At 40.8% G+C, this 12615-nt stretch overlaps 1 protein-coding gene and 1 long non-coding RNA gene across 6 annotated transcripts in view; one reads left to right on the top strand and one right to left on the bottom strand.

Annotated features, from left to right (window-relative positions):
* The window catches only part of LYPLAL1 (lysophospholipase like 1), a 64930-nt gene extending 59799 nt beyond the window's left edge, over positions 1–5131 (bottom strand). For all 4 annotated transcript variants that reach the window (XM_066380230.1, XM_066380248.1, XM_066380238.1 and 1 more), the window contains exon 1: positions 5008–5131. In XM_066380230.1, coding sequence (XP_066236327.1) covers positions 5008–5101 — 94 coding nt within the window. In that variant the 5' untranslated portion in view covers positions 5102–5131. The remainder of the gene's footprint in view (positions 1–5007) is intronic.
* A 123-nt stretch (positions 5132–5254) lies between these two features.
* LOC136389100 (uncharacterized) overlaps positions 5255–12615 on the top strand; it is a 345590-nt gene continuing 338229 nt past the window's right edge. For both annotated transcript variants that reach the window (XR_010748264.1, XR_010748265.1), the window contains exons 1-2: positions 5255–5303; positions 6918–7006. This is a non-coding gene — a long non-coding RNA (uncharacterized lncRNA). The remainder of the gene's footprint in view (positions 5304–6917; positions 7007–12615) is intronic.

Raw genomic sequence — 12615 nt, 5'->3', positions numbered from 1 at the left:
TTTGTTTTTCATGGACAAGCCCTCAAACCACAGGATAGTTTCTACTAAGGAGATGACTCAGGGGGGGAGCTGACCAGCAGAAAGACCAACCATGTGATTAGAAGGCTGGGGCTGTGAACCACATAATATCAGCCTGACCTCCAGGGAATAAAGGAGGCTGGAGATTTGAGTTCAACCCCAAATCAGTCATGTCTATGCAGTTAAGACCCGACCCAAAACTGGGTAACAAGCTCAGGTAAAATTCCCTTCATGACAATCTTTTTTTGACCATTGTGACAATATTCCTTTGAGTACTGTCAATTACCTCAATGCTGGGAGGTAATTCATCCCTGAGGACAACAAAAGACTCGCCTTAGAACCCTCCTAGTCCTTTCCTTCTGTGTCTTCTTTTGGCTGGTTCTAATTTGTATCCTTATGCCTTAATAACAGCTGTAATTATACAAAAGAAATGAGGCTAGAGAAACTGTAGGGACCTGATAAATCCTGAGAGCACACAGAAACTACAGAGATATTATTTGACAGGAAGGTGGCTAGCATCTAAGGATATCTGGAAACTGTGTGAAGACAGAAATGAAGGACCGAAGGAGATGTAGGAGATGGTTAGGAGGCGACTGTTCAGGTGACAGATACTTTGACTAGGGTAACAGCACTGGAGTTTATAGAAATCAGTACCAGGGATATTTAGGAGCTAAAAATGAACAGGAATTGGCAATAGATTAGTTATGAGGGGGTCAATGATAAAAGATTTCCAGGACGATGGTGAGGTTTTTGACTAGGACAACTGAGTGAACAGCATTACTACACATGGAGACAGGAAATTGGGGCAACAGCTACTCCTCACCCTGCTTTCTTTGTTTCATAGAACTTACTCTCTCCTCCTAGATGATGCTTCCTCCACTAGAATGCAAAGCCCAGGAAAGCAAGAATTTTTGTTTGCTTTGCTCCCTGCTGTTTGCCCAGAGCCTAGAACGGTGCCTTGCACATCGTGGCCGTGGAATAGATATTTCTTGAATGAATGGATTGATGAATGAGTGATTACTAGGCTGGTGGATAAACATGTCTTGAGCTCAATGGAGACCTAACACAGAGACATACATTTGTGTTTCCTGTATACAGGTAAAAATACAATCTGTAGGCTGCTATGGAGTTTAGCCCAGAGAGAAAAATGTAGGGTTAGAAGAGGAGACCTGCGACCAAATATTGAGGAATCTTAACATTAATGGGCTTGAGGAGGCTGAGACTGCAGAGTAAACCAGAGGAGCAAAGAGAGGTGGAAGGAACCAGGAGAGTGTTTCAAGAAAGCTGAATGCTGTTGACCATTCAAATAAGAGGAAACCTGAGAAAAAGCCCATTACTTAATATTGGTAACTTCTAAGAGCCAGCCCACTCTGTTGGCCAAGATTTACTGAGATGGATAGGCTACTCCCTGGGCCCTGCTGACAGGAAGCCAAGACCTTCACTTGTTCTTAAAACCAACCCGCTACTGGACTGAAGTAGACTGCTGCCTGTAAGATTTACGTTGGAGGGGCTTAAGTTTTTTCTCCTTTGTTCACAAGTGAGCACTAGCAAGAAAAACTATCCTTTAGTGACATGCTCTCATTTAACTGCTAAAAAAACATTTCTCTAGGTGGATATAACATGCTAATGAGACCTGTAATCCATGAAGAAGTATGTAGTTATACACTGCACAAGTGCCATAAAGCCTCGCCTCTACATACTTAGACATCACTTTTCTCATTTTAGCGTTGTTAAAATTCTCCCCAGCTTGCTTCAGAAAGCAGCCCGTTTCCTTGCCCTTTGCAGTGCTGGCTTCCACGTGCACAAGTAAACCTTCTTTCTCGGTACTGGTTTCTGGTGATCTCTTTTGATTTCTATCCTGGGAGATCACAGGAATCCAGAGTGGCTTGGAGACAGGGTTCTTCCCTGTCATCTAGGAGGCCTAGGTTCAATTCCCAGCCAATGCATCAGGCTCTGGTGATCCCTATCCTGGGAGATAGCAAGAACCCAGGGTGTTAGTAACATTACTTTGCGTGGACAAAGCAACACATGCATAGTCTGGGCCTGCATGAACCTTACAGCTTAGAGTGGAATACAGACATTAAATTAGGTAATTGCAAACCTGATTAATACCATTGAACTACAGTGTCTTAAAGAAATATATAACAGAATTAATCTAATCTGGAAAGCTGAACAAAGCTAGTTAAACTACCCTTTGTTCTTTCTTTATTTTATTTTTTGTGTGACAGAGACAGAGAGAGAGAGACAGAGAGAGGGACAGATAGGGCCAGACAGACAGGAAGGGAGAGAAAGAGATGAGATGCATCAATTCTTCATTGTGGCACCTTAGTTGTTCATTGATTGCTTTCTCATATGTGCCTTGACTGGGGGGGGGGGGGGGCTACAGCAGAGCAAGTGACCCCTTGCTCAAGCCAGCGACCTTGGGTTCAAGCTGGTGAGCTGTGCTCAAACCAGATGAGCCCGCGCTCAAGCCGGGGACCTCGGGATTTTGAACCTGGGTCCTCTGCATCCCAGTCCACCGCTCTATCCACTGTGTACCGGCCTGGTCAGGCCCATTTGTTCTTATCATCCTGAAAAAAGGGACTTTGCTGTTTCAGTAGCAGGAAAGGCTCATATTGAGTTGGCTATGTGTGACTTACATTCCCATTTACCCTATGGTCACCACACATATCCTAGAAGAGAACCTCAGGCTTTTAAGATGAAAAAATGCCTAATGCTACCTCTAAATACTCTTTTTTGACCTTGAAAAGCAAAGCTGAATGCTACTAACCAACAGCCATATTTCTAGTAACAAAGCCCCCCTTTTAAAAAGCCAGTACCTCATTCCATATGGTAAAACTATTAAAATTGGTTTACCCATATTTACAGTAACCAGAAACCAAACATTTCCTATAACATAACCATATATATTCAGGTCTAATATAAAGATCATACTCCTAGAAGAGTTTTATTTACTAATATGGAGCTCTAAAGATACAGAAATTGTATTATACTTGCATAATTGGCAGAACTCTTTGCGTAAAGTCTTTGTTCAAAATACAAAGGAAAGCAAATATATACACACACTGGACAAATCAGTTTCAGAGATAAAATTGTTACAGATTTTTTAAATGTTGTAATTTGAAACCAAAAAGAGTAAGAATAGTTCATTTAAGTGAAGCAATCCAGGAAAAACAAAAAAACAAGTTTAGGAGTATTTCCCGATGATACTGTAAAATAACTTATTTATTAAAAGGTGTATGGTGCTGGGGAATTCCTGGGGGCTCATAACTGAATCCCTTGGAACCGTGCATAGTATTAGTAACAGTCAGTTGTAAAGCTTCACTGTTACTCTAAGATACCTCAACTTCTAAACTGGCCATTTTCTATTTCCAAAATGATGATACATCCCAGTTGTGGTTATTTTTATTTTAATTTATCGAGAGGAGGGGAGGCAGAGAAAGACTCCCGCATGTGCCCCAACTGGGATTCACCCTGCAAGCCCACTAGGGGGCAATGCTCTGCCCATCTGGGGTGTTGCTCCATTGCTCAGCAACAGAGCTCTTCTTAGCACCTGAAGTGGAGGCCATAGAGCTATCCTCAGTGCCTGGGGCCAACTCGTTCCAACTGAGCCATGGCTGCAGGAGGGGGAGAGAAAGAGAGAGAGAGAGAGAGAGAGTAAGAGAAGTGAGAGGGGGAGAAGTGGAGAAGCAGATGGGTGCTTCTCCTGTGTGCTCTGTCTGGGAATCGAACCCAGGACATCCACATGCTGGGCAACACCCTACCACTGAGCAAACCAGACAGGGCTGTGTTTGTTTTTTTGCCTTAACCCTCCAGAGCACTGATTTTGGACCCAGAGAGCTCTGGGTTCAAGTCCCAGTTCTGTTACCATGTAAAGGCAATAGCCAAGGGAACTTAGGCAAGCCAAAATGACAAAACTTCATAACCCTGCCCATTTCCAGGTTTTCTCCCTCCCTGTACCTCTCTAATCCCCTCCACTTTCCAAGCACCACCTTCCTGAAGCCTACATAGTAAGCCTCAGCTCCAAGACCACTTTCCCTATCAAATATGATAAGCTCTTCACCTTCCAAATGCCTTAATAAAGCCTAGCCACAGTTTTCCCCTCACTCCTCCCTTGGCAGCAAGTCCCACATCATCTTGTGATCTCCCCTCCACTGCTGACTCAAAGTAATTGGGTTGTTCTTGTTTTTAACTTTAGGTAGGCCCCCTGAGGACACTGGGCTGCATGCATCTCATTTCTTAAAAAAAAAAAAAATTCCCAAGAACTTAGGCTGGGCTGGGCCAAGCACTAGGGATGCAAACCAAAGATTCAAATAAGGATCAGGGCTCAAGATCCAGCGGAGGATTCAGATATAAGTAATTACAGATGAGTTTCAGAAATGCAATACAGAATTAAGCACCTTACCAAAGTCAGGTAGACTTGCCTTTGTGCTGCTATACACTTGGGATTCTTAGTGACAGGAGGGAAAAAAGGAGGGAGCAGGAGAGAGATAATAAAAATTATTTAAGTTAACTGTGATTCTCCATTGCCTACATCATTTAGGCTGGAAAGAGAAATGGAAAGTAACCCAAGGGAGCTGAAAATTCCCATCACTTCATCGCTGACCCTGAAAAGCAATGTTTGTCTCCAGCAGAGGACTTACCTTACTAACTTGGGGGAGAGGTATAGGGGTCAGGAAGAATTGGGGACGTGGAGACAAATGTTGTGCGTGGAGGGCTGGGCACGTGGGCCGCAAGCGAGGACGGTGGGCCAGTGATCGCGACAGAAAAAAGGAAGGCAAAGGGTGGGGGGGCGCGGTGGGCGGCTGGGGACAGGTGACCATGCTGCCCGCGTGTCCGCAGCCGCGGGGCCAGCGAGGGGACAGCCACCCGCTCCAAGTCCACCGCGCCCTATTAGCATTAGGGGCCCCGAGCCTCCTCCAATGGGGGCCACACTGGGGGGGGCGCTTCCCAAGCTGCAGAAAACAAGGACGCAAAACTGTAATCCACCTGAGCCATGCAGGAAAATCAGAGAGGCGCTGTGCCTCCCAGCCGGCGACACCACGCACCGCTGCAGGTTGACTGAGCTGGACACTGCAGCCATGGTAAGGCCGCAACCCAAGCTGTGCGAGCCCCGCCCCTCCGCCGTTTTGCGTGCCCACGTACATACGCACGCGGGGGGGGGGGGGGAGCGGTGACACGCCCCTGAAAACGCGCATGCGTAGAGGGCCTGGCGCTGTCAATTCTTCTGGGTCGAGTCCAAAGCAAGCAAGCAAGCAAGCAAGCAAAGCAGTTCTATGGATGCTGTGAGTTTGTTTTTGCTAAGAATGGTATACAAGTGACAGCTTCGGAAAGGGAAAGGAATATTACTTTATTATTTTTATTTTTTTGCTGTAGGATTTTTAACTGAAATTATAAACTCAGGATTACTTTTTTTGGTTGGAAAAATATTGGTGTTGATAGGTGTAAAATTTAACGGGTTACATCATAATTTATTTTCGACTTTGGGGCTTGAACAAGATGCATCTATTTCTGTTTGGGCTAAAATAGCCATATAATAATAACTTTTTGTATAGTTTATAAAAAAATTGTTTACAAAGCCACTCTGAAGAGATACCACTTCACAAACACTGAGATGGCTATTTTGGAAAAAAAAAATGAAAAATAAATGTAGGCCATGATGTGGAAAACGTGGAACCCTGTGCATTGTTGATAGGATTGTTAACTGGTGCAGCAGCTCAGGAAGTATGTAGTTTGACAGTTTCTCAAAAAGTTAAGCAGAACCCTGGTGTTAGATAGCTTGGTTGGTTGGAGAGTTGTCTGGAAGGGCAGAGGTTACTGGTTCCATCCCAGTCAGGGCACATACAGGCACAGCTTGATGTTCGATGTTTTGTTTCTTGGTCTCTTTCTCCCTGCCTTTCTCTCAAAGAAAAAAAAGTTAGAATTACTATATGATTGAATCATTCTGCTTCCGGATGTAAATGCAAAACAAACAAACAAAAAACTGGAAAGCAGGGACTCAAACAGATACTTGTGCACCCGTGTTGACAGCAACATGTTTCACAATAGCCAGTCCAAATGTCCACCCACAAATTAATGGAAAACACAATGTGGTATAGACATACAGTGAAATATTATTCAGCCTTAAAAAAAGAATGAACGTTTGATACATGCTTCAATGTAGACGAACCTTGATAATATTATGCTAAGTGAAGTAAGCCAGTCATGAAAGGACAACTATTGTATGATTCCACTTATATGAGGTACCCAGCATAGGCAAATTTATAAAAGACCAAAAGTAGGGTAGTGGTTCCCAAGGGCTGAGGGGAAGGACGATTGAGGAAATACTCTTTAATGGCTATAGCCACTGAACTTAAAAATGGTATAAATGGATAATTTTGTTTTATATATATATAATCATAATTTTAAAAAATCCCCTCCTCCCAAAATGTAATTACTTTCTATATAAAAATCTAACCATAGACATCTTTTAATACTGAGTGCTGTAGCCCTACCAGGTGGCTCTTCCCTTATGTAAAATTAAAAAACACCCAGTAGAATGTAATTATGCTATTAAACACCTGACTTCCGTTCATTGTCAGCTGCATCATATTTAATAAGTTACAATTTATCTTTTTTGTTAAAGATAATCATCCTACTCCCAAGCGCTTAAACTGCTTAGTCATTGCAGGTGGACTGCCAAGGTAAGCTCTGTTCTACCTTGCTGTTATCACTGTTATCCACGCTTTGATGGAAATGGTCCAGGTCAAAGAGGAGCTTTGAGTCCTTTCACTGAGACTTCTAGACTTTGAGCTGAGAGTTTAATAATTGAGGAGGTCGGGATGGGTTGGGTTGAGCTCTGATGCTAAGTGAAGTAAGCCAACAAACAAAAAAACCAACAAACCAACTTCTTTCTCTAGACCTGCCTTCCCCATGTGCATCTCGATAATTTTCAAGAGCCAGATGAAAAGAGGGCAGTGCTAACAGAGGCCACATGGAGATAGGCCAGGTAAGGCTTTGCTTTCTTCTCTTAGAAATCTATTTTCTGCCAGAAAACCTTGCTGTTCATGGCTCCATGCTTTTGAGATAGCAAAAAATCAGAAACAATTATTTAACAGTGATGATGATGATTATTGCTAATAATAATAATAAACAACTGACATTCATTGGACTTTCTAGGAGCCAAGCACTGTCTTAAGTAAATTCCTACAAGGCTCTGTGCTGTTACTATCTGTTTTTGCCAGTGAGGCTCACAGAAGTAAAAAATCTTGGTTCAGGGTCATCCTGCCAGTCATTTGTAGAGACTGGACTCACATGTAGGGCTTACCTGACTCCAAAGTTCAGGTCCTTAACTGTTACCCACATTTACACATTGGCTCACAAAAACAAGACAAGACACATCCCAACTATTTTATTTCAAAACAAAAACAAAACAGAATCTTCTGGGATTTGGACAGTAGCCCTTTAGATTCTCTGTTGATTTAGATTTCCTGTGTTCCTTCCCACGTCTCCATTTTTCCTGGTGTTAGTTCCTGGTTTGCTCACCCACCAGAATGAACACCAGTTTGAGCAGTACCTGAAGGCTGGGATTATGAGTTTCACCTAGAATTTGAGCCTTCCCAGATTCGGCATCATTATTAGAATCAGCCTGGTTCTTCCGAATCTAATCAAAGTGCTCTTTTATTTCCAGTGATTTAAATGCTTAGCTATTGTTGCTATTCCTTTCATCTTTATTTATAGAACAAACAGAAGGTTTTAGATGACTATATTTAGAAATGCCATCTGGTAGGCAAACTATTGAACAAAAATGTTTTGTTCCTTTCATGTGACTACATTACTTTGAAATGTAATTAAGTTTCAGGATGGTTGTTTGCTGCTTTTATGGTGAATCTCTTGCCCTGTTGAACTTGGGGTTGGGGGAAATTATCCCTGGAAGATTTTTATTAGTACATTCTTTTATTCTCTGTGTATCTTTTAACTTTTTTGTTGTTATTCATTTGTTTTTAGCCAGTCTGTATGCCCATTATGATATACTCCTCTTTGGTAACTTCAGTGTCTAAGAGAATCAAGTAAACAAAATAAAAGCAAAAAAGAGAAATCTCCATTTTTTCAGGGTTTCAATATTTATTGGGAGCTAAATATATAAATGTAAGGGTCAGAGTGTAGTTTGTTGTTCCACTATATTTAGAAGTCCTTTAGGGTGCACTTGTTGGCTTAAAAAATGATTGAAAGATTAGCCATGTATAGTAGTATATTTGGTATTTTCACATAGTTATAGTTAAATGAAATCACAGTCATACAAGGATTGCAGTTACACAGTTTTGTTTCACTCCCTTTTGAACATCAAATTATATCCTTTCCATTGGCTGGTTTTTATCTGTTGCATTATTTAAAGGGACAGAGAAACACATGTCCATAAACAATACACACACATTGGGTAAAATGTCTCAGTATTAGGAAATTTTAAAAACTTTATAAATCAACAATGTAAGTTTTTTTTATAAATTTCCCTTATCTGTTAATGAAAAAAAAAACTAGAAGAAAACTTAAAGGTCCTGAATTCTTATAAAACAGAACTCTTTAGGAAAGAATGGTTCTGCCTGATCAGGCCGTGGTGCAGTGGATAGAGCTTCAGACTGGGATGCGTAGGACCCAGGTTCTAGACCCTGAGGTCACCAGCTTGAGCGCGGGCTCATCTGGTTTGAGCAAAGCTCACCAGCTTGGACCCAAGGTTGCTGGCTTGAGCAAGGAGTTACTAGGTCTGCTGTAGCCCCATGGTCAAGGCACATATGAGAAAGCAATCAATGAACAACTAAGGTGTCGCAATGAAAAACTAATGATTGATGCTTCTCATCTCTCTCCATTCCTGTCTGTCTGTTCCTGTCTATCCCTCTCTCTGACTCTCTCTCTGTCTCTGTAAAAAAAACAAAAAAAACAAACAAACAAAAAAAAAAACAAAAAAAAAGAAAGAAAGAAAGAAAGACAATAATGGTGCTGTGAGGTTATAAACTTTAATATGACCATTGCCTCAGCTCTAGGTATTTTAAACTTTTTCCTGTTCTGGGCTCAGGTGTCCTTTATACCTGCTCCTGCAGCCAGAGGGGCCACCACTACACATGGCATTTGCATGTTTGACCATTCACTTTTCTGTCCTTTCCATTCTCCATTCTTACTTACACTATGGGCCTAAAAAATCAACAGAAATAAACAAGCTTTTATTCAACGCTGCCACTGTGCTAAGTCCTTTGTATGTATTCTCTTACTTGAAGGCAGACTGCAGGTGTGTGTGTGTGTGTGTGTTTAAAGAGAATTTCACTTAAATTTCCCCCAATATTCCCCACTAGTTTACATTTACACAGTCATTTTGAATGCATAATGGATAAAGGATGTTCAAAACTATCACTATTTGTTGTTAAGATTGACAGCTGTCAGAGGGGATGGGGTGGGGAACTGGGTGAAAAAGGTGAAGGGATTAAGCAAAGAAAAATAACTCATAGATGCAGACAACAGTATGGCAATTACTAGAGGGAGATGTGGAGGAGGATATAGGAGGGATAAATAAATAGTGATGGAGGGAGAGTTGACTTCAAGTGGTGAACACAATACAATGCACAGATCATGTATTATAGAATCGTACACCTGAAATCTATGTGGTTTCATTAATCTGTCATCCGAATAAATTCAATTAAAAATGACTACAGCTGTGTTAATAGGTACAGTGTAAGAGATGAACAAGTCATCATGTAATAATTTAAATTGTTTAAAAACACATGGGCCGCCAGCTTTTGGAACCATCATAGACAATCTCAACCTCCTGCTTCAATTTGTACCAATGATGGTCTTTGAAACACTGTTTATCTGTGTAATTTATTTCTTTCTCCTAATAATTTGGATATTCTTCTTACTACCATTGACACTTAAATAGAAAAGCATTATAGTATTTTGTTTGTGGAGGCAAGTGGGTTGACTACAATAAAAATATTGATTCATGTCTTACTTCTCAGGGAGAAATGCCACCCATGAAGTCTGTTGGTATAATTTTGAGAAATCCAGAAAAAGTATGTATATACTTTACTTGAAAATGTAGGAATTATTTATTCTTCTTAACCAAAAAAAAATGTAAAATGCATCAATGTTCCACTTAGGATGAAAACAATTTAATGACAAGTTATACCTAAACTATGTAAAACATCAAAAGGGCTCGTAATATCTTAACATAGACTATAGGAAAATATCTCTCTTTCTAGCCAGCTTAGATATAAAATTTTACATCAGAAAAATTAAGTCATTACAACATAAATAGTAATCAGCTTTCATGAAGTTATTTATTTTTTTTATTTTTAAAAACTAGATTCACTTACGCTATAAAGCTTTAAATCTTCCTCTTCCCCCTAAAAAAAACTTATTTATGCAGGTTTTTTACACTGTGCAGGTGGAGTTGATAGATGAAAAAGAGTGTTTCATGGTTATTAAAATCATCGGCTATGCTAACAATTTCTCTTGCCATTCTTGTCAGAGAAGAGTTCAGTTCAGTCACGTGCTTGACATCTGGAAGCCACTTGGAGTAATAGCTACCACCAACTTGTTGCTGATTCAGGGAAGACATGCTAGAACGGACGTAGAAAAGGCAGATCCCATGTTTCCTTTGATATGCACACATAGACTCAAATCTCATCGTTGTCTTTAAGCCATTATTTTGTCGGGTGAAAAGACTGAACCATTAATAAACATGTTCTTTGTCTTAAAATGAACTTCTAGAAAACATAAAAGTGCACTCCAAATGAAACTCCTCAATCATTTCAGTCCATACAGATCAGAGGTTTCCATTAGACCAGGGGTCGGGAACCTTTTTGGCTGAGAGAGCCATGAACGCCACATATTTTAAAATGTAATTCCGTGAGAGCCATACAATATGTTTAACACTAAATACAAGTAAATGTGTGCATTTTATGTAAGACCAACACTTTTAAAGTACAATGAGTCTCTGAATTCTTTTTAATAATGTTGTTATGCTGTTGCTAACCAATAATGAATAAAGTACTTCTTACCATTAATGTGACTTTTGGTGCTGCATGGTTTTGCTGATGGCTTTGTAGTCTGGTTGATATGTGGTGAGGTTAAGCTTCATGTAGGTGTTGAGACTTTCATCTGTTAAACGTGATCGTAGGTTGGTCTTAACGTTCTTTAGATGTGAGAAAGACTGCTCACATGCATACGTAGAGCCAAACATTGTCAGTACAGCAATACTCACGCTGCAGTGTGTGGTATGTGACGGGAAGCGCATTCCAAGTTTTGGCAATCAACTGGTTTGTGGGTTGAAGTGTTTTGATTTCTCCCCACTTGTGTTTGCTCACCAATTCTGCTTGCTGTTGTGCAAGTCTTTCCAAATCTTCATTCATTGACTTGAACTTATTCACCCACATGTCTGAGGCCTTTAGGTCAGCAGCTTGTAGCTCAAAATCTCTGACAGAGACACCGGAAATGTAATTCAGGTCGGCTCTGTCCACTGCACACTTGTGTGGATGGTTGATGAACTTAAAAAGATGAGTGCGCTCATGAAATTCTCCAAAGCGCGCTTTGAATGACTGCAGGAGATTAGATGTGAAGCCCGCTAGCTGTTGGAGATCAAGATGTTGAGCAGGGTCACTTTAAATGCATGCTGTGCATGCATCTTTAAATTCTTTCAGCTTTTCAAAGTGTATTAAATGATTGGTTTCAGTGTCTGCGATGAAGAGTTCCAGCTTGTTTTCAAATGCAAACACTGCTTGTTGAAGGGATAAGATTGTATTTCCAACGCCTTGCATTTTCACATTGAGCTGGTTCAGATGTTCAGTCATGTCCACAAGATAGTAGAACTTCAGGAGCCACTCAGTGTTAGCTAACTCAGGATGCTCAACGTTTTTCATTTCAAGAAAAGTCTGGATTTTGCTCAGACAAGCGCAAAATGGCTGAGCACCTTCCCTCTTGACAACCAACGCACATTGCTGTGCAGAAGCAGACCAGGATAATTATTCCCAACTTCATCCAGCAGCGTTTTAAACTGGTGATCATTTAAAGCTAGGACAACAATAAAGTTGACCACCTGAATGACCAGCAACATTACCTCACCAAGCTGCTCGCCACACATCTGAGCACAAAGCGCCTCCTGATGTAGGATGTAGTGAAAACTTAGGATGGGTCTCTTTTCATGTTCATGAAGAAGTGCTACGAATCCTCTGTTTTTCCCCACCATGCACGGAGCACCATCAGTACACACCAAAATAAGTTGATCCATTGGTAGATTTTTTTCTTTAGTGAACTCAGTGAAAGACTTGAATAAATCCTCCCCTCTTGTTGTCTCTTTCATAGGCAAAACAGCAAGACTTTCCTTACCTAGTGTGTCACTGACAGCATACCTTGCAATCACGCTGAACTGGGATAAATGGCTTATGTCTGTTGACTCATCCAAAGCGAGAGAAAAGAATGATGCTGCATTTATGTCCCTCACTTGTGTTGCCTCAATGAGATTTGCCATCATGATGGTCCGATCGTGAACAGTTCTTGCATGTCTTTTATTCGTTTGATTATCTTGTCTTTTTTTATTTTTTATTTTTTTATTTTTATATAGAGACAGCGAGT

Source organism: Saccopteryx leptura, chromosome 1, assembly GCF_036850995.1.
Source record: "Saccopteryx leptura isolate mSacLep1 chromosome 1, mSacLep1_pri_phased_curated, whole genome shotgun sequence".
NCBI classification, from domain to species: Eukaryota; Metazoa; Chordata; class Mammalia; order Chiroptera; family Emballonuridae; genus Saccopteryx; species Saccopteryx leptura.
The sequence above is the reverse complement of the archived record's forward strand: the minus strand, read 5'-3'. Positions and strand labels throughout refer to the sequence as shown.